The sequence below is a fragment of the Dromaius novaehollandiae genome, chromosome 1, assembly GCF_036370855.1.
Source record: "Dromaius novaehollandiae isolate bDroNov1 chromosome 1, bDroNov1.hap1, whole genome shotgun sequence".
Taxonomy (NCBI): domain Eukaryota; kingdom Metazoa; phylum Chordata; class Aves; order Casuariiformes; family Dromaiidae; genus Dromaius; species Dromaius novaehollandiae.
Window position 1 is genome coordinate 134,906,163 of NC_088098.1, and position 22,345 is coordinate 134,928,507.

General features: G+C 37.3%; 1 protein-coding gene across 4 annotated transcripts in view; it reads right to left on the reverse strand.

The window, feature by feature from the left end:
* Positions 1 to 939: 939 nt before the first annotated feature.
* CDKL5 (cyclin dependent kinase like 5) overlaps positions 940 to 22,345 on the reverse strand; it is a 146,487-nt gene continuing 125,081 nt past the window's right edge. For 3 of the 4 annotated variants that reach the window (XM_064499420.1, XM_026120740.2, XM_064499416.1), the window contains 4 exons: positions 15,647 to 15,749; positions 10,717 to 10,839; positions 9,471 to 9,590; positions 940 to 8,150 (listed from right to left, as the gene is read on the reverse strand). In XM_064499420.1, the coding sequence (XP_064355490.1) occupies positions 7,764 to 8,150; positions 9,471 to 9,590; positions 10,717 to 10,839; positions 15,647 to 15,749 (733 nt within the window). In that variant the 3' untranslated portion in view covers positions 940 to 7,763. The remainder of the gene's footprint in view (positions 8,151 to 9,470; positions 9,591 to 10,716; positions 10,840 to 15,646; positions 15,750 to 22,345) is intronic. The other variant, XM_064499428.1, reaches the window with a different exon arrangement.

The window sequence follows — 22,345 nt, forward strand, 5'->3', positions numbered from 1 at the left end:
GCAAGAGAAAAGAGAGGCTGTAAGAGTAAAACCATGTCCCAGGAGAACTGGGCATTTCCAGAAAACAGGCATCTCAAATACATTTCTGGCTGGGGGCAATTGTACAGGAGTTTTGAAATGCTGGGCGGCTTGTCCTGGTGGGTGTTAAAGCCTTTAGCTCAGGCCAGCTGTTTGTGAAGCAAGGGGCAGTTCAGCGAAGGCCCTGGGCAGCGCTGCGGTGCAGCGTGGTGTGGGAGGAGGGTGCTGGGCACTCCAGGCTGCCAGCAGGTCTGCTGGGGAGTGAAGCGAAAGAAAGTGGGGGCAAGGAAAGGAGCTCCCTACTCAGTTTGTTTACAAATAACCTTGAAGAATGAGGGACTATCAGAGACAAGATTTTTTTAAAGCTGCACACACACAAAAAACATCATGACAGGCCACATTCAAGGGGACCCTCCCCAGAGAGTATCACTGACATCTGAACATTTATCTAGAAAAGTCTCATCTTAGGTACAGGAATGAGGAAATCTCAACCTGCTATTCAAATTGTTGATCCCTTTGTGCAGCAAAGACACACTTCAAGGGTTGACAACTTTAGCAGCCTTTTAATTTCCTGGGTAGAGACTGAGGAGTGGACTGGTGGGTTGATAGTGTTCAGAAAACAGATCGGCAGAAATTTTTGCCCTGAATGGAAGAGGTGAACAAAAGCAAAAAAGCTTTTGCACTGAAGCTACGGAAAGCGTGGGCAGCCAAGTGCTTCACAGCCGTTTAGTCTCTCCTCCTGTGGACAGATACGACCCAATTTCTCAAACCAGGAGTTAGTCAGGATCCAGCAATAACTTGCAGGTCAGAGGAAGTCTGTTACAGTTCTGATCTGTCCTGCTTAGCTGATCCAAGCTAATATATCAGATGGTGCTTTGTAGAAAATGTGTGAGGAATAACATTAGCCATGAAAAAAGCCAGTTCTCTAGTGCAAAACCTGCATTTTATTAAAGACATATTTTGGAAGGCCCATTCAAAAATACATTGTGCTCAGTAAAAATGAACCATTTCCATGCTGATAGTTAAGGTTACCACAGGATTTTTTTTTCTCTTTTAGAGTATTTACAGCAACAATAGAAATTGTACAGAAGTTAAGAATGGAATACATGCCCAAAAAAAATTTGGTAAGATGTACCAACAACATGATACAAAGGATTGTATACAATCACTTTACAAATGGTTTATTAACTTGCATGAAGTCATCTTTAAATATTGAACACATTTTAAAATCAATTTGTATTCCAGGATTAAAAAGGTTAACATCACATCACATCCCTTCCACAACAGAAAGCATGGTAGATTTCAAAGTTTGTGCGCTTCAGACTTTCTAACAGCTGTTAACAAAACTGGGGAATCTTATCCATAAATTTAGAAGTTTTGAAAACTACCTCCACAGTCTGTTATTTTTGGAATAGTCTGTACTGGCAGATGGTGAAAAAAGATCACATTTTTCTAAACCTAGTTCTTCCTTCCTTCTCCCAAATGACATAATTCAGAATTCAGTATTTCACAGTGGAGATCTAAGCAGTCCTGAAAGGTTTCCTCAACAGATTTACCAGACTTCAAAATGCCTGCATAGAATTTCCAGCAAAATTATGGTTTCATGGAAGATTTTAGCTTATTGTTCCATATAAACCAAATATATAGATGTTACTTCTTTTGATCAGAGATATCCTTCAGTCGTATAAGTCTAAGATGTGCACTAGCAAAAAAGAGGTAAGAAAAAAAAAGGGAAAATGTGTAGACAGTTACCTGAATCTGACCTATGCTTGAAGCTTTGCCTTGTTACTAAGCAGTTAGGAGCTCTGCCATTGGATTTACATGTCAAGAGTCTTCTATCTTGTGCAATGGACATGCTTTAACTTTGCTAATGGAAAGCTCTACAAAAGCAGTTACTTGACACAGCATTTCTGTACATTTAAGATGCCACCTTGCAATTCTCATAATGGATCCAGAGAAACAACGTCCTATGAAAACAGAGACCTGGTGGAACAAAAAGCCTGGTAGGCAATATATTTCAGTGGGGGCACAACAAGGTAAGATATCCAAAAGAAATGGAAGATAAAAATTAAGAAAATCCTGAGCAAGTCTAAGGATAGCTGTTTGAATAAAACAGCAAACAGGCTGGAGTAGTAGATAAGGCCTCTAACTCCCTGATAATCTGCTGCACTAGAGAAACAATGAAGAACAAGGCAACTGCAATATTTGAGAACCACAGGGGGAAGTGCAAGGGAAGACTGCAAAGCAGTGCAAAGGATGGCATTAGAATTCTAGAAGGAGAGCTGAGATGGCTTGAAGTTTTAGAAATATATCAGATGAAGGCCCATCGAAATTTTATTACTTGGTTGCTAACAGTACCTAAAGGAAGAATCTTCTATGCCTCTTCAAAATCTGGAATTGGTAATAAACTGAGAACACACAAACCAAACCTTGACCACATTCTGTAAGAGAGGAGGTAGATCGACTTGCAGAGGTGATAAGAGAGGTCTAGAGTCACATCCCTGACCTCTTAGTCCCAAGTCATAAATTCCACATTCAGACCCTTGGGCCATGTCTTGAGTCACATTTGCCTGGCTGCATATTTGAGTTACAGTCTAAAAGAGCTTGAGAAGCAATCTGATTTGGTGAAATGAAAGCATCAAAATATAGAGGGATGGTCCTCTAACACATTTTGCACTTTGTCAGTATGTCAAAAAAAGACACCTTTTGCTCCAAATCTGGCTATACGTAAGGATACCTCGGTAACAAAAGCAGAACTTGGAGCAGGTAAGCTCAAACCTCATCCACCAGATTTACACCTGCTATCTGCTGTAATAGCTACTAAAATAGACCATTGAAGCAAAAGATTATCCACCAAAAAATTTTCTCTTGAGATTAAAAGAAGATCTCCTATAAAATTTTATTTGGTGCTTTGCTGAATTTTCATGAAATTTGCTTTGTGATTGCAGAATGAAAGATCTTGCAGTTTCATTACAACATCTGAGCCAAGTGATGTGATCTCTACAAGCCTTCATTAGCCTGAAAGTCCTTCAGCAATGATGCACTGTGCTGTTTGATCCTTTGAAGAAGGAGCCAACATCTAGAAGCTTCAAAGCTGTGTTATATTAAAAGGATTTACTCTTTTGCTTCCTTTTTAACAAAGGCTAGAAGTTAAATGGCTTTTCTCATTCACTTCAAACCCCGGTTAATGAATGGTTAATATCATGACACTATTAGGGAGAGCTGCATGGGGAAAGGCACCTGTTCTTAAATAGTGTCTTGACTGAAGGTTATTCAAAAACGGTCAAATAGGGCACACTACCTTTCCAAGCATCTTCTGTGACATTCTTATCCTACTTCACATGATGGGCCTACTTACATGAACTACAACAGCCCAGCTGTGTGGTTTATGGTGTAATCCCATTAATAGATGCATTGTGTATGCTAAGTTTGGGATGGAAGAAATGAAACATTCATGGCCACCCCACATTTTGTGGTATATTTTTATGGCTATCCTTTTAATATATTTTATGTGACTGACTGGGATTCAAATATTTTCCCCCCTTCTACTCTAACAGTGCTCAACATATAGAGAATTAATTAGATGCAGATATTTTTAAAGCATGTCTCACTCCCAAATAGTTTCAAGACCACAAACAACAGAAACATGAATAAAATTTTCTAGCTCGTGGTTCCTCTTGAAAGTGCCTGGGTTTTGTCTTAGATTATGACAGTGCTTTCAGAGTTATGTAATCAGTATTCCCTTTGTTATAGGGAAGGTCTACAGAGCTGAACCGTTTAGAATACACAGCTGCTTCTGTGTGAACACAGTGGTTTAGTCAGCTAATAGTGACAGTGGCTTTTGAAGGAGACAAAATGAAGCTGATCATGTAGCTGCCTGTACTACTAAGATTTATCTTCCACGAGAGACCCAACTAGAATGGCAAGGAATGGCCAAAAGCCAAGTGCCTATCACAGGACTCTGCTTCTTAAAGAATCACTCTACCTTTGCTCTCAGAAGCAAGTCTTGCTAGGAGAGAGAAAGGCGACAAGCCTAAAGATGATTTGAGGGTGTATTACAAGACTTGAAGTTTGAGTCCTGCTTTAACAGCGATCTTAAAAGAATGAGTATCTGTAGAGTTGTATCAGAATCCATAGACATCTACCTTGGTCTGACCTGGTATCTGAAATCAAAGTTTGGTATCAGTCCTGAGCCCTGTGGGATGGGGAAGAATGGACTGAATCTGGTATCACCAACTTCCTGCCAAGAACTCTGTGCTGGTGAGCTCTCGGAGCAGCAATGAACCTCGGAGCGCGATAACGGAACAAAACAGATTAAATGGCTCTAAGAGACTGTTCTCTGCGGTCAGGTCTATTGAAAAATGTTGGTTTTGGCTAACACATTTTCATGACAGTTTGAAAGGACAACTCAAACACATATGCAATTTAAATTAAGAGGAGCTTAAGGTGCCTTTTTTCAGTTAACAAGAGCTCAATAATAGTAAAAACATATAGACAAGTTCAGGCAGCTTGAGTTCTGCAAAATGACTTTAACTCATTTCTGAAACTTAGGCTTTTTTCTATTCACATCATTAGTGATGCCATAATAAGGCAAAACAGATCACCAGAGAATAAAATACAGTCTGAGATGTTTTATCCTAAATAACTCTACAGAACGTGTAGCACAAGACTCACGAACTAGCGAAGAAGAAAGCTCGCACTTACAAAATAGTTTGTTCTGTAATTCTCTTCTCCTTTTTTCAGTCAGCAAATCTCAGTCACTGTAATAAGACTCCTTTGGAAGCCTCAGCAAAATTACATTAGCAATACTCTAAATAGTTAGACCAGGTTAAAAATACTCAATTTATCCCAGCACCAGCTGGCTGAGCTGCTGGAAGTTCTTTCCAACAGAAGGAAGAAAATATTAAATACGTTCAATACCATCTAGTACTCAACTTTAATCTACTACGGTTTGTTGAATTTGAGAAGAAAATACATTATGAAGCAAGAATAACTTTCCATAAATATGGGCCACCAAATACTTGAATACTCCTTGGGTGACCCTTGAAGCTTTGCTAACTATTTTGAACAGCTATAAGTACACTCAGAGATTACTCTAATTTAACTTAATGGGTACTGAAGAAAAATCCTTTGGAAGCATTTTTCCCTGCCAGAAATCAGAACCACCATAGACAGCCCAATATGATTATCCCAAGCATGAAACTTTTACCAACAAGGTAAAAGTCTAGTAGAGGCAAAAGGAATTATATCCAGAAAGTACAGAAGAGTCTAGTCTGAATGCTCAGTTTGAGACATTCACATAGTACTGCTTAGAGCCCCACTCTTGAACGAAAGACAATGTTTTTGTAAGGGATTTCAGCGGCATCAGCCCAGTTCAGAACAGAGAACAGAACTAACCCAATTGTGATGAACTGGTGAATCCAAAGATTTCTAAAAGGTCAGAAGAAATATACAGTGATAATAATGAGTAGTAAACATCACAATGTGTTTCTTGGATGCCCAGTGACATTATCAAAAAGATGAACATCCTGTCATGTCTACTGTATTTATCTATGTGATATATATGATACATAAACACAGAATATATCATATATATCTGTAAAAAAACCCACATACACATTTCTGGCAGGCAATTCACAAACAAAGAATTCTTACTTTGTGGTTTTTGAGATTTACTAGACTTACTTTTTGCCATGGACAAACCTGAAATGACATACTTTCATATTGTACTTTATGACAAAGATTTTAAAAGTAGTGGTGCCAATTTTGTCATATAATGTTCTTGGAACTTTGGTATGATTCAAGAGGTACTGAACATCATCACGTCCAGTTTGCATCGTTTTCAAAGTAGGAACTTCAGCTCTTATCGTCTGGCTACTTCTGTTAACTCTATCTATGGCTAAAACATCAAATTTACATTCAGGTTAATCTCTTTTTGCAAAAGACAACGTATTTGCAAGTACATTTACTTTATGAGAACATCGTATATAAAATGAACTATGCTGCAGAGTAATGGCAGAGTTGAACTAATGTGTTTAAAAAGGAAAGACTGTATTGTTCTGACACTACAGGCCTCACTCTCCACTTATTGCACTAGACTGGCATAACACTTTTGACTCCTACCAACTCACCCGTGATTGATCTTACCGGTAGCAACAGAGGAATCAGGTTGTATATTTGCTACACTCGAAATTCACCAGCGTAAAGGCAGTTTTAATAATGTTCTACAGGAGACTGGAACCCAAGATCTACTATTTGCTGAGACTGGAAACTGAACTGTGCACTGGAATATTCTGAGAGCAAAATGTAAGGAGAAAATAAGCTGCATAGCAACCTTCTCCCTCAATATCCAAATATAAGATTGGTAGCTTTAAATACATCCTTAAATATAATAAAAAGTGCAAGAGTATTTTAAATTTTAATACAGTGTTCATCTTAATAGTTAATAGATTGTTAAACAAGATGTAAAATACACATATACATAAAAGCTTATACCATGATCTGCAGTGGCATGCTATGCGTAAGTGTCGAAGTTTGGCATTTCGCTTGCAATTCATGCTATGTTTCTTTGGTCTTCACCCCTACTATTAAGTGGAAGAGCACCTGCTTTAGTTTGTAGTCATGGGGCACTTAATATCTTTAGAGAAAAAAAATTTGGGGCTCTACGCTCATGATGCAGATGCAAAACTCCCATTAATATTAACAGGAAAGCTAAGGACACAGTTAGGGGAGAACATACCACATTTAGATTACTGTACAGTTCTGCAGTCTCTTACAGTTAGCCAATAATTCCAACAAAATAGCCCATAATAAAGCTTGGCATTGAATGCCGTCTTTTGTTTGTTACCAATAATGCCTATAATACCGGGCTCTAATAGCCGAGCAAGATTCATACTGTTACAGTCACACTTATATCCACATTCAACTTCCTTTTATTAGAAGTATAATACTGCACTTTATATCACAAATGTATAAAAATATGGCAGATAGTGTCATAACAATACTTTTCTTTTAAATGAGTATATTTAAAAAACAGACAGTTATTTTCCATTTATATATATATTTATATATAGAATAAAATACTCCTGATGCAATATATAAATGTTACTGTTAGTTTTTTATAGAAACTACTGTAGCTGTTGCACTGCTTCACAATGTTTCAAACAGCTCAAAATAACTTTACATTATAACATAAAAGATATGATTATAACAGTACGATATTAGGTCATCATAAATAAATATTACAAATCCTATCAAATATGGTAGTTTAAAAAACAAATTTAAGACGTACAATTTAACTTTAAACCCTTAACAGGGATACACTTCTACCACATAAACCCCACTGTTTTAACTAGGCAGCAAAAAATGTAGTAAGGGCATAGGTCTAGACATGAATGTTTTCGCCCTTACAAGTGCCAATACATACCAAAAGCCTCCCAGCTTTCAGACAGAGATGTGCACTAAGCTGGAATGTAAACGAGAGAAAACTGTAATATATTTTTCTCCCCGAACGGCACACTCTGCCTAGTATCCGATGACATTTCTGATGACTGGTAATTCATAATTCAACTTGTTTTACTGTATAATCCCTGACTCTCACTGTGGTGCCAAACAGCATAGCTCCACATGTACATATTGCACACCTTTATAAAGCTGAAAATACAGTCTTACCATCACTAGAACCACCACCACCATCACTCCCCTACGTCAATCTCCAGTGAACTGGCCTACTTTCTGGAGTGCAATTACAAGGCTGTCTCTTTTAAATCATTCAGATTTGGCATTCGTGATCGGTTTGTTCGGTTATATGTGTGCCCATTCTGTCCGCTCTTGGAAGGCAGCTGATCAGAGTAGGGAGGCCCGTCGTTTGTGCTCCTGTTCACTGGCGCGACGTGCCAGCTAGGTTCCAGCTGGCCAGGTATCTGCAGTGTTGGCCTGCTTTTTGACTGAGACTCTTGCCGTACGTTGCTGCTGCCACTGCTGGAGCTTTGACTCATGGGGTGAATTCGCACTTCAGAAAAAGAAGCTTTGGCTGGCTGACTTGGTAAGGGTTGGAAGCGAGGCTCAGCAGGGACAGAATGATTTGAAGAGGAGAGATGTAATAGCTTTCGAAGAGATTTTAATGGCTGGTTCTGAAAGACATGGCGGAAAGCACTTGACCTAGCGCCCTCTTGTTCTTATAATACTATATCAGGTTTCCTGTAGCAAAGCTGTCATATCTTAAATTGAGCATTCTGAACTTCACAGGACTTCATTCCTTTTAATATGCATTCATTTGGAATATCTCAGTTCAAGCTACAACTACACACTGAAAAAACGTCTTCTCATTGTGATTCAAATCTATTAGCTACCTGGAAAAAGGAAATGGCTACATCAGAAAAACTTCTGTTCCCACCAATTAGTTTAGCCTGATTTCCTATGAGAAAGAAGGCACAGGCACCTGCATTAGTAGGAGTACTGGCAGATGGGTAGCTATTAACTTTAGATCCTCAGCCATACTTTATGGCCATATTTTACAAATCTTGGAAATACGAAGTTCCTTAAAATTTCCTGAACATCAGTGTGGCACAGAGAGAGACCTGAGTAACTCTCCGCACTGAGATAAAGGCTAGCAGAACTCAGCTGTTTGATATTTTGTTAGTCAGCAACTGGGTGATAAGCTGTTCTGGTCCCTCATAGCACGTGCTGCTTTAGCTGGTGAGCAGCCCATAGAAAAACAGAGACATGGGGTTATTGAAACGGGTAATGACTTGGGGGAGCCCGAGAACACAAACTGGTAGAGAACTGCTTTCATTAAATTCCACAGCTCATAGAACAATTTATGTCTTCAAACACTGCAGCTGTAACAAACCCTCTTGTTTATTTTTCAGCATTGTAATGGCAACACAGCATGGCACAGAGGCTCTCTCCAAAACCCTGATCCCCAAAAGCTGGTTTTAGAACTGGAGAAAACAAAGGTGCATTAGTGCAATGCTATGCTCCAATAATCTAACCTGCTCAAACTGCAGTTTGTGCCAGCTGAGGCAGAGCTGCACAGTAATGTGGTTACAATACCCCAAGGACCCCATCCAGTATTTCTGTGTAGGGTAGCACAGCACCCTCAGGATGCACCATTCCCGGCAGCGCAAACCGGAGGGTCTTTATACAATGCTCCAGTGCCTACCAGAGATGTGCAATTAGATTTTGTTTGCATCTAATACCAAAACATAACCAGTATTTCAGAAGACTCAAAGACTGACACAGGGACTTTTTGTCTCTCTTTTCCCTGTCATTCATATGTAGATTATCAAAGAATTATGCAGGATGGAAGGCACATGACTTTTCACATTCAATGAACAAGGAATGGGGAGGTTGGGAAATAATGCCAAATGCAATTTTTCTATTCACCAGAGAAAAAGCTGTCAAGACACATCAGTGATCTCAGAATACAGGGAATTGATAACGGCACTTACATGAGGCTGGATTTCTGTCATCTTCTCAGGATGCCAATCCTTCTGCCTGCTGCTCTGGTGATTAGAAGTGTGAATGGCTTTCTGTAATGCCAAAAGATCCTGACCATCACTACTAGGCATCTGCAACAAAATATTAATTAGTGATTTCTTAATATATTCTTAAAAATAGCTGTAAACCATTTTCCCCACTTAATTACATAATGCAAGTGAATTCCATTACTGTGGCAGAATTGTAATGCACTTTCAATATTTTTCCCCATAGTAAATAATGAGTGGCTGTGGATATCATGCAGATTTGCTAAACCCTTAGCCCTTAAAGCATTCACATGCTGTTAGTGTTATTTGCTGTAAGAGAGAGCAGTTAAACAAGGCTTCAAAAAAAAAATTGTTGCACCTCATCTTCACTTAAAAAGCATTCCATACTTCAGTTAAGACCATGGATCAGTTCTATAAATTTGTTCCTGTGTGAAGCAGATCAAAATCATTTCTAAACTAATGTCTGGCTGATATTGCCATTACAAGAAAAAGAGCTTTTTCTTTCCCCATCTTTCTTCTCCTTCCCCAAAATTCCAAACTAAGGTAAAAATTGAAAAACTCCCTGAAAAATGAAAAACAAACAGCAACTTCAATTAAACTTATGGCAGAGAGATTATTTTAAGCTTTTATATGTAAAGAGTTTTATATCATTCCAAGAATTTAATGCAAAAAACTGGACAACTAAAATTTTAAAGACAATTTGCATTAAAAAGAGGTTATCATGAACAATCAGAAGCAAAAAAAATATAGCAGAAGCATGAGATAAAAACTTTTTTTTCCCAGAGAATCTGTTGTTACAGTATTTGTCTAATTCAATTCCAATACAAAGAATCAGCTTGCATATAAAATGTATCTCCAATATAGCTATAAAATAAATCGGGTTAATTTTAATTTTTCCTGATTGAATCAAAGAGAGATAGTCTAATTTCAAATTTGTGCAACTCTGCAACCATTTTCCTCCTTTAATCTCATTCTACCTGAAACTGTGTACATTACATTTTCAGTATATCAGATTACTAAAAACATTTTTTAAAAAACACAATCTATTCCAACAGAACTGCCAATTGTACTAGAATTTATCGAACTGGCCCAGGTACTTAACTGGCATGAAGAGAAAGTGAACCCGTGAAAATAAAATACATGCTGCTTTAGTCAGTAAAACAAGTTTACTGGAGCATTTTACACTGCTACTGTACTTAAAAATTAATACCATGGGTAGAGTGACTACAGGAAGCTTTTTCAAAGAAGAACTATGCTTTAAATTATTCTTTGAATTAAAAAGAGGAAAGAGGGATTTCTTGATGCTTGGATTCTCCCCGTTGGTTGAGTCTGTCTGTAATATAAGATACAAAAACTAAATGCATAGTATTTCAGTTCAAGAGATCTGTCCTTACTATATTCATACATTACGTATTTTTTAAATTCCAACAATATATGGCATTCATCCTATAATTTGCTTGAAGAAACTAAAATATTGATTGATGTTCTGAATGAAAAGAAGTGTATGGAATAAATTCAAAGAATTCAATGCATACGAAGAATGTAAAAAGAGATCAGTGCACCTATTCTTATATCCATGCTCCATTAGGAATGCACGGCACATTTCAAAGCCTTTTGAAAACAACAGGTAGCTCTTGTTGACTTTACTGAGCTTTAGCACTCGCTGTTTCAGTTTTATTTCTGTAGTACAAAAAAGGGCATACCAATGGATGCACAGAAAACAAACAGAATAATCAAGTATTAAAACTTTAAGGGGGAATATTCCTCCTCTTATGTATGAACAAGCACAGGATGCATATGCTGTGTCTAGCATCATTTTGCCTACCAAGAAACCCCTTTATAATACCTTATAATGATCATATGACTAAACAGAATGATGGAAGCACTAGTAACAGAGAAGATTTTCAGACAGCTTTCTCAGTTTCTAGATTCCATTTAGAATATCCAAACTAAGGAAAGATAGAGTCACTAATTAACATAGCTTTAGAAATCTTATGATGAGAAGACTTTCCTGTTTGAAGTTCAGTAAACCAAAAAGGAAAGCAAAGCATCGCTAGGAGGAATGCTCACCTGCAACGGGATTTTCCAAAGGAGATTGTTTCTTCAGAGCCATAGCTTGGAATGTGCGCCAAAATCTGCAAAACTTGCGCTCCTCTGTGCATACTGACACTGCACACAACCCTCATGGATATCAAAATGTTTGGTGCCAGGTTACAGAAAGAACTGTGACTCTAACAATCCTCAAAATCTTTTGCTATGTTACAGAAAGACTCCAAGTAAGATAAAAAGGAGAATGGGTAAGACTAGCTCTGCAAAAACAGTATTGCAAAGAATTCCTGTAGCAGGCAGTAACAATTATCATCCCGTGAAGAACTACACCCCAAGAACTCTAGAGAGAATGATTAATGGAAAAAACTCTGCAGGAGGAACTGTCGAGAACTGATGCCAGCTCTGGACTACTAGAGATTGAGAGAATGACGTTATAAAGAAGATATCTTCAATCCAATTTAAAATATCCTTTATGACTCTTATGATGATCACTGGCTAAATGAGACTTGCCAAAGGATATTAAAAGTAAATAGTAGCTAGCACATGTGATACTGTCACCCTCTTAACAAACTCTAACTCCTTTACATGCTTCTCAGCATTATGATGATTCTCAGGTCTAGTTTTTTATTTGCTGAAGAATGTCTGTGTTGCAGTAAAGTAAGCATAACAACAAACTTCTGGCAGTCTAGAAAAACTGGGAGCCTCAGAATAAAACCTTGGATAGTCACAAGCTACATGTTAGCATTTTTAATGTGAATTTGTAAAAAACATTCCTGTGGTTGTAAGAGCTATTACTACATGGCTGTTAAAAGCTTCTACTATTGAAAGCAAATTTGGTGCTGAACTGAAGGTAAACATTTTTGTTTGTGCTGGAAGATCCTAGTGAACATCCCAGTGCTTTCGGGTAGACTCTCTCAACTAACAGATGTTTGGTAAAGAACAAAGATCAGTGTCTGAACTAGGCACCTGTACTTTACATTGGTGTGCACAGTCTATCCCCAAATACTCTCCTGTTAAACAGGACAAGTAAGCAGAAATCGAAAAAAGATTTTGCAATTTCTGGTGGGATCCAAAGATCCAGTTGGTGTCAGCAAGTCTCTAGGTCAGAATGCAAGAGTTCTACATTACTGCAAGAATTATATGCATCTTCCTGTGAGATACTAGCTCTAACTAGCCAACATAATTTCCCCTTATGCAAAACTTTTTTTTCTCTCACCTTAAGAATGAAAAAAACAAAACAAAACAAAACAGGAGTAAGGACTGTGTATAAGTCTGTTGTGTCTTGTCATCAATGATGTTTTTGGTAGTTACAGTTCAAGCTACTTGCCACTTAGAATTTTTGGAAAGCATTGGATTTTAAGATGCAACCCAATCCAGTCTATAATTCCTTCACATAGTTCAAGCTGGATGTAGCTAATACACTATCAGCTAGACTTTTAAAGTGGTCTCTACCACCATGCCTAAATGGTTTGAATGAGGGTAGACTAGAGCAATGCAAGTTTAATATTGTTTTGGAAAATGCATCACTGGAACTAATGGTAGTAGGGTGTGCTTTCCTTGCAGGGACATTTTAACAGCAAATAACACCAGAGTTTAAATATAAATATTTTCTTCAGTTGTATAATACAAATGGTCATATTTTAACAGGGCACAAGTATCAGGATGAACAAGTTCAGAATCATGCAGCAGTTTGGGATTGCACATCAGCACATATTTAATTATTAATCAACGTTATCACTGTATGTAAAAGTTTTTAAAAGTTTAGCTATTTGTCCTAAAACTAGAACTAATATAGAAACTACATACAGAAATTAAAAGAAGAGGAAGACTAGCACTGTGGTACAAACTTAGCTAACAGCTGAACCTGAAGATGAACATCATAAAAAAGGAACTGGGAGCAACTGGGATGAAGATCCTTTACAAAAACTTGCACTGTGAGCCACGAAAAAGTATGTTGCACACACCTTTGACAGTCACTTACTTTGTATATGTCGATGGCATATCCAAACAATCTGCTGCACCAATGTTCAGTAGAGAATATTTTCAATGTAATGCCAGCTGATCCCCCATAGTGGTAGAACTTTTTAAAAACCCTCCTTTTTCATATGCAATCGATGAAGCCCCACTGCCTACAAAGCTTAAAATCTGATCTCCGCTTATTCTGTATCTATTTACATTAATGTGAATTAAGAACAATTTCAGCAAAGGTGGGAATTTTGTGCACTACTGCCCACAGATTCATATATATACACCACACACAATCACACAGTAGGATAGAGAGGGACTGTGAAAAATTGTCTGACGTGATTCTGGAAGTAGAAGTCCTTCTGCTTTCATTCATAGGCCGTATCTTTGAAATAAGAAGAGGTAGGAGCCACTGCCCTAAAACCTCGCCAGAAGGAAGGCAAGGCACATTTTTTTGTGTGCTAGTTAAAACACACGTGCACACGTTCCATGCAGTTCAAAGAGAATAAAAAAAGAAAACTGCTCCTCTCTCCCAATTTTCAACAGATCAGCACTCCACTGACAGCCAGAGTCATGCCACCTCACTTTATGACAGTGTATATTTTAATTTAGTTACTCCCCTTTGCCCCGTGGTACCATCAACAACTTCTAATGCCAATTCAACTGTAGAAGAATGAGCATGATTTACTCCATTCTGAGAACCTTGAAAACTGTAACTGGAATTTCACTTACAGAAGTATTGCAACTTACTTTTTATAAAACATTGAGTACTTAAACAAAACAAAACAAAACAAAACATAACCCACAATATGTGGAATTAAGTAAGCTCCTCCGAAAAGTGGTGCACATGTTACTGTTGGGCATGATGATCGCCCTGTGAGATAGAACACAGTTTGATTTTCAGATTCCAGCTCAAATCTGAAATTTATCCTCTTATTCATACACAGAGAACATCTGACACAATACCAGTAACAAATAAGGAATTACTGTTATTAACAGGTTAATAATAAAGTCACTTTTTGAAGTGAAAACCCCATCTTAAAATAATGAAAATGAAAAGTCTAGTATAACTCTTAGCTTTTACGACTCAAACTATGCAGAAATATGAAACAAGAATGAAGCCCACTGAAAAGAACAGGTAACATAAAAAGACAAAGAAGCTTATTTCTGACAATATTTTGCACACGAGATTTAGTAACATGCTAGTATACTAGTAAGAAATTTTTTAAAAATTCAGAAGTTCTGCTTCTAATGGCCTGTCTGAGAATCGCTAGACCACACTTTTAATAGCCATAATTTAAGATAAAATACCTACAGTTTTAAAATTTTGTAAAACAGACTTTAGGTAAACATAACTTTACATCTAAACATTTCCACAACTGCCATCCAAGAATAGGATGACAGGAAGTTTAGATTTCTTCAGTTATCAGGTGAATTTTCATTTTAAAACTTAGTGAAAAGTTAATATACCACTATCCTCTGACAGAAGAAAGTTCTTTCTCCTTCCTGACAACTAGAAGAAAATGTAAAAATGCACAAAAGACAAAGGCTTCTACCACATAACAAAAGCTACAATTCCTACCCCAGAAAAACCTACAGAGCATTAAGCATGGTCAAGGTACACGATCATTATTTCCAGCCACAGTAAATGGCAAGAAGATGGAGACCATCATCAAGGCACTGCCATGAAAAAGACTGGAAAGAATTCTCACTTCTAACAGTTTTACCTCCTTCTAATGGGTGTCTGATAAATTATTCAAGCTTTGAGGATGCACGATAATGTATCTGTTATTCTTAGAATATCATCACCATATACTGTGAAAGAATTTGCCACACATGCTTAAAGCTAACATCAAAACTGGTTCCCAGAGTATCTAAGTGAAAAAAAAATACACACAGGAATGTATCTAGTAGGTGAATTAATGTTTAAAAAGGAAGATAGATAAACCCTGAACAGGGAAAGAAGTTTATTTTCCTACAGTGAAGACAGAAACTAAAAGAACAGATAGATATATGCAGGTATGATCACAAATAATAAAGAGGTACTGTACGGATCTAGTATATTAACATGGTACAATTCAAAACTGATAATTATATATTTTCTTTTACAAATACCGTATACTTACAGTTTGAGATTTCTTCTTTTTCTTTTTTATTGCCCTGAAAAAACCTTGCTTTTCTTTCTCCTTGAGCTGTTCAGAGTGACTGTTAAGATTTTCAGGACTTTTCCTAAACATGAAATAAGGTATTGTAAGAGAGATTTAATTTAGACGTTCTGTAAATTTTATGTAATAACAAGATCTTATGCCAAAGAATGCAAATTACTGATTAAAGCAAAAAGTTTCTAAATGTTTTAGCATTCATTGGTTCAAGGGTTACTATACGGACAAAGGATAAACAGTCTTATTAAACGGGATAGGAAGAACAGAGTGTTAGGGCAAAATCATTAGCTCAAACCAGTGAATAGTTATTTAGGGAAAAGGTAAGCATGCATGTCTTCTTTTTTAAATAGAATTTAATATTCAAACCAAAATGTTACACACAAGGTATTTTAAGAAATTAAAATCATATCTGAGAGAACATACAAACGATGATGAGGTATAAAAGCACAGATCCAGTTTATCCATTGCTTGCTGGAGGAGCCAGGAGTTGCAAAGAAGTTCATCAGACAGAACTGATTTCAATCAAAATTCCTGACCTTTGCTGACATGGTTCCAAATTTATCATCTGTGAAGCCTGGGGATCTACTGTTGTCCATTTCAACTTAACAACTTCAGTAAAAGTTTGTTATGCATGGGTGAGGCAGTGCTGCCAAGAGAAGATGACCCGGAAGTGGAATAGTTGCAAAGACTGAATTTTTATTTCCACCTTTTATCTCAACCAAAACTGAATTATCTGCAGCTGATAAGTAGTGTGTTACTTTAAAGTATATATAGTAAACTATGGATGTAAAGTACTGATATGGAGTAAAAAGATTGTTTTAACTTATTGGTGAGACATAAACTGAATGCAGTTCTAGTGCCCTCTAATATATTTTGAAAATTGGAAATGGTGCAGGGAAGCTTCACAGAAATAATTTCAGAGATAGATAGATAGAAAAATGGCTTACAGTAACAGAGAGAGAGATTTCAGTCTCTCTAGTAAGTTAAAAAAAGCAAACAAACAAACCCCAACATTTAGAGTTTCCTTGATTGCTGTGCATAGGTACTTTTTCAGGGAGAAATCACTGAGTACAAGAAGGATCTTTAAAGTAAAGGGAGAAGACATAACAGGAACAAGTAGGTAGACGATGCAGTCAGAAAAATTTGTATTAGAAATAAGGCACTGATTTTAACAATGAGAATCATTAATTGCCAGAACAAACTCCTTAGGGGAAACAGTGGACCTCCCATCTCTGACTTTCAAAGCAAGACTGGACACCCTTCTGGGACATGCACATTAGTCAGATATGCTACTGTGCTTATCCCCCAGGGAATGGATGACATTTAATAGTAACTAATATACAGGAAGTCACACTGGGTGATTTAATAGTCCTTTTTAGCCTTAAGTTGTACGAAAACAAAAATGAAATTATCCCAGTGGCTGGATGGAAAACCTAAGGGACAGCCACTGTTTTAAGTGCTCTGGATGACAAACAGAAGCAGCTTTCCTTGGAGTAGCTGTAATGTAGCAACTCCTAGCTGTCTGCTATAGTTATCTTTGGGTTCTAATTCTGGCTTAAAATGCTATGCTATAAACTGCTGATTCAGCAGCTTCTGCATGCCCAGCTGACATTTTTTTCCAAGCAAATGTGAAACACATAATTGGGGTAGGAATCACTACAGTTATCTTCCTTATTACTCTGATACGTGGTTTGATCAGTTGCTGTTGCTGAATAAGAGAATGCTTAGAGGGAAGAATTACAGGCAGAGAGGCTGGTGGAATTTTTTCTAATTTAGATTTTTGGAACATAAAGCTAGATCCAAAAAACTATTCAAATATTCAACAGTATAGATTTTACTATAAAAATTATAAAGCTAGACATAGCTATAGGATTGCGAAGGATTCCCATTTCCATCAGGCCCCTCCATTTGGCACCGTTGCATGACAGCAATACGGCAGTCCTGTATTATTCACTTCCAGCACCACAGTGAAAGCCCAAGAGTAAAGACTACTGACAGCTTTACAGATTCTGACAACTCACAAGGCTGACTTAAGACAGACAAAACACCTCCTGAATTATTTATTAAGTGATTTTTATTTTTAGGAGTTTCATCCTCCTTAGTTTGTTAGGAAGCTTGGAGGAAAACGTGCACCCCAAGTAACCTGGTCATGCTCTGAAGGTAATGCAAGGGGGGCTGTGAACAGAATCGTCCAAGCCTTGCCCCAGAGCAGCCACTGTGCATCCACAGCTGGCTCGGTGCCATTCCCAAAATAAAACCTAAAAAGAAAGAAACAACACGCCCCAAACCATAGCCCCAGTGCAAATTACCAACCCAGTGAGCAAGTCGCTACAGAGGAACCAGTCTCTCAGACCAAATGACAGTCCCAACGTGGTTACTCTGCATTGTACTTTAGAATTTTTCAGTCTCTTCCTATGACTTTTCTGCTCCAAAGTCCATTCGAAAATGGAGACACCATATTTCTAAAGATGAATTTTATCTTCTAAATAAACCTTGGGACTATTGTGGCCACACTTTATTTAGATAGAGATTCACTCAAGTGTAATTCTTTTCTTTGGCCCAATGAACCCGGACGAGGAAACAGGACAGAAGTGAAATTGTGCGCCATAATTTCCTAAAACTACAGTTACCAGACAGAGGAGAAAGATAAGGGGCAGAGGACTCTGCTCATTTCCAACTGCTGCTTACCCATGAGCCAGTGGTCTTACACTGACTGGTTTATGTCACTAGCTCCTATGACTCATATTGCAGTACTGTTGTCTGAAAAAGCATTGACCTTGAAAAGCAACTGCTTCAAAACACATGCTCATTATGTGAAGAGAGTGAACATATATAGCATTATAGCAGGAAGTTCGACACAAGGATTTTGTACTGAGTAAAAATAGAGCAGAACATTTGGATCGATGACATGAAACACCAGGATATTTTAGGCATTCCCAAAGATTTTCAGACAATGGACAGTATAGCAAAAATTAGGATTATCAGAAGAAATGGGATTGTATAGTCACTCAACACTGCCTATTCTTACAACATACCTGCAAGTCTTTTTATTTTGCATAAAGCCTCAGCTCTTGGAGGCATGCAGTTACACAGGAATCTCAGTGTCTTTTACTAGCAAATAAGTCTCAAGTCTTAAAAGATGCAGAAAAGAGCCCTCACTCTGCGTGCTCACCCTCAAGCAGAAACCAAAGGCAAAATGTCCTCTTTCCCATTATTTTATCATTTTGTTCCTTTTGCATGGTTAGGACACAAAATATGGGTCACTTTGGTTATTCTGGTCTGAGTCCCTTGGGAAAGGCATATACGTAAACAGAAATTCTGTAACTATCACTAGCACTTATTGTCCTCAGAGAAGAATGGCATCCAATTTCATGCAGGTACAATGAGGTGGAGAAGCAAACATGCATGAGGCAAGCAAACTAATGTGTCTTAATATTAGTTAAGAAATTAAATAGGAAGCATGCTGCATTCATGCTGCCAGATAGACTTATATTGCACTCTGCTCCTTTTTGGAGGTTATTCTTCATGCCTGTTTCTGTTATTCCTTCAGCTACACTAATCTCAACAGGCAAATCATCTTTAACTGCCAATTTACTATCCTCTCTGCAGAACAGCTCACAATTACATGAGTAAGATTTTGCTCTAAAGGAAGAACTATTCAAATGTCTGAAATTTTCTTTGGAAGGTAGATGAAGAGTCATTAATTCTCAAAGTTAACTTTTGGTTTTGCTTAAAATAAACCCCTCAGTAGTTAGTGTTGCCATAAACGGAAGAAGAAAACGTCAGAAACTAGTGAAGCACCTCAAATATGTGGTTTACTTAACATAAGAATCTCAAACCCAAATGCTGAAGTTTATTGTAAAATTTCTTGGCCTAAAATCTGCCTGAAAGCTAAAAATCAGAGGTCAAACCTGAACTTTGCTGAAACTGTAAAATTTTTTCAGGTTAAAAAGAGGGATTTATTAACTGCAATAAAACCTAGATATGCCATCTTTTATATCAAATACCACCCAGAAGCTGCTGTAACCAGTATATCACCTGCAAATATATCACCTAAGTTTATGCATATATATATATATATACACACACACACATATACACACATATACGTATTCTGCAACACTAGTAACCATAAAAATTTGGAAGTGGTTTCTCAGGCAGAATATCGATGACTACAAATTTTGGAAAATTTCCTTGTAAATAGCATTAGGTTGCATCATCTAATTTTGACTACAAAACAAAAACCACTGATGACTGGGGAAGGGACAGGGAAAAACACTGGTTACTAGGAAAGAGGTTGCATGCACTGATACGGAAGTTCAGGTGCTGCCAAGCAGATAAAAAGAAAAAGGCAAACATAGTAGGTGACAATACATATGCAAGAGTCTTATGCAGGAAACGTCGTCAGGAAAGCTACACCGTTAGGAAGTGTGAACATCTTCAAGCTATACAGAGCAGACTTCTAAAGCCTCAACCACAGTTAACTTTCAAGTTTGCGAGTTAGAAATTTTGCAATTCCTTGATTATTTTAGACAAATTCTAGAAATCTGTAATGAGACTGAAAAGCATTTACCATGCAGGAAGAGGTCGTATTGCAGACACAGCTGAGTAAGCTTTAAACTAGCTTGCTTATGTATTGATAACCTTCTAGTTTCACGGACTTCAGCGTGAACTAGCTACTTGGCTTCTCAGACAGACTCTTGCCATGAATACATTGCTACAATGATACCGAAACAGCAAGATTACGGGCAGTTAGCTCATGTTTATAATACCCTGTATTGTTCCTGGGTCCAGAAAACTAATGGTAGATAGATAATAGTAAGCCTTTGACATGCCTAAGAGTGTGGTATTTTTTTTTATTTTTTAGAGTGACAAATAAAGTGTGTGTGTATGTCTATATATATGTGCATATCTATATTTATATAAAAGTAAAAAAAAAGATATATGTTATACATATGAATATATATTTTTGCAGGATGATACAGTATATGCTAGAGAAGAAATGACCAGCTGCTTCTCATGGAATGAATATATCTAATTGGACATAGAAGTCCTAAACAACAGAGGTTTCCAGAAGTCCCCAAATATCTTTATGCAATCAATGTAAGCGCTTCCAGTATGATATGAGCTGAAGTACTGCATGTTATAGTTCATTGCAAAGAGATACTTGCAACTATAACAGTGGTAAGTGTAATTCCGGTCCCCATTATGGCACACTAGCAGAATGAGGTTAAGTATCTTGCCTATTAAGACAAAGCTCGTACAAGTGAAAGAGAATAAAACATCTATTCTTGTACCTAAAGAAGAAAAAATGACAGAGAAGTTCAAGGTCATTTAGAGAGAATTAAACTTAGGCAAACAAAAGATTTTCTGGAAAGTTGTACAATTTGCCTTTGTTCAAATCAAGCTGTCCAAAAGCGCAAAAATGATCTAGTAATTTAAAAGCAAATCCTGATGACAAAAGTCAAGTTTAGCAGTATAACATCTTTATTTTATAGAGGCAGGACAGTGAGGACAGAGTGAAGATAGGCACACAAAGACAAAGGAACATCTGTGACAATTCAGTCTAACAAACATTCACAAAATCTTTGACAGAAGAAAGGCAACACAGAGCTATAGTATGATAGAAGCAGTATTTTACAGTAGTGGCAAGTCCAGGTGGAATACGTCACTCATAATTTTGATGAATTGTCACGTACCAGTTATGTATGCCAGTAGAACATTAAATATTTACTTCATCATAAAATTGATGTAAGCAGAATCACATTCCATTAGAGCTTTCAACATTTTCATAGGCATTTACACAACTTCTATACAGAAAATTAAGTAGAGAAACAGACTCTACATCACTGAAGAATCTGATTAAGCTGCATATATGGCACAGAACAATTTTGCAACATTAGACCATTGCCAAGACAACTTGCACAGAATAACATGTAGAGCTGGGCAGGAAACATTTTAGGATAATAGGGAGTAGGATAAGCAAAGAGAAAGAGAAATGCATGCCAAAAGAGCAGATAGCTTGGTGTTGAGGGCACTGTCATTCTTCCATTTCACAAGAAGAAGTGGTTATTCTTCTATGGAGCTGTTCTCTTTCAAAGGAGCTGTTCCACTTTGTGGAAATATTTAAGTATATTAACTGCAGCAAGGACTTAAATCTAATTGCCTCAAAGTTCATTGAGGGCCTTAGTCACTAGACTACACTCAGCATTTCTGAGGTCCTTCCATTATTTCAACAAGATGAAACAGCTTCAAGGGAAGATATTGAGGGAAATAGAGAGTGTGCTTCAGAACAACCTGCAACTTCTGATTCAGGGCATTCACTGGTTAGATCTAAGATCTTCGTTCATATCTCTGGTTTATATAACAAAGAACAAAGGCCCTGAACTTGAGTTCTTCAGGTTCTAAGAAATAACACTGAACCCAGAATACTTGCTATTGTATGGTGAATACCTCTCTCGTTTTGACTGATAATTCCATCCTGGAGCAGAAGAACCTTCCCAATAAAAGGTTAGTTCATAATATCAGTCTGTTGCTTTGAAATGTTTCAGTTTTGATAATTTGGAATTTTAAGTGAAAAAAATACTTGGTCAAAAAATTCCCAACCAGCTCTAATAACATATGTTATTAGTTCAGTTCAGAGTTAATATAACATTGCGTGAC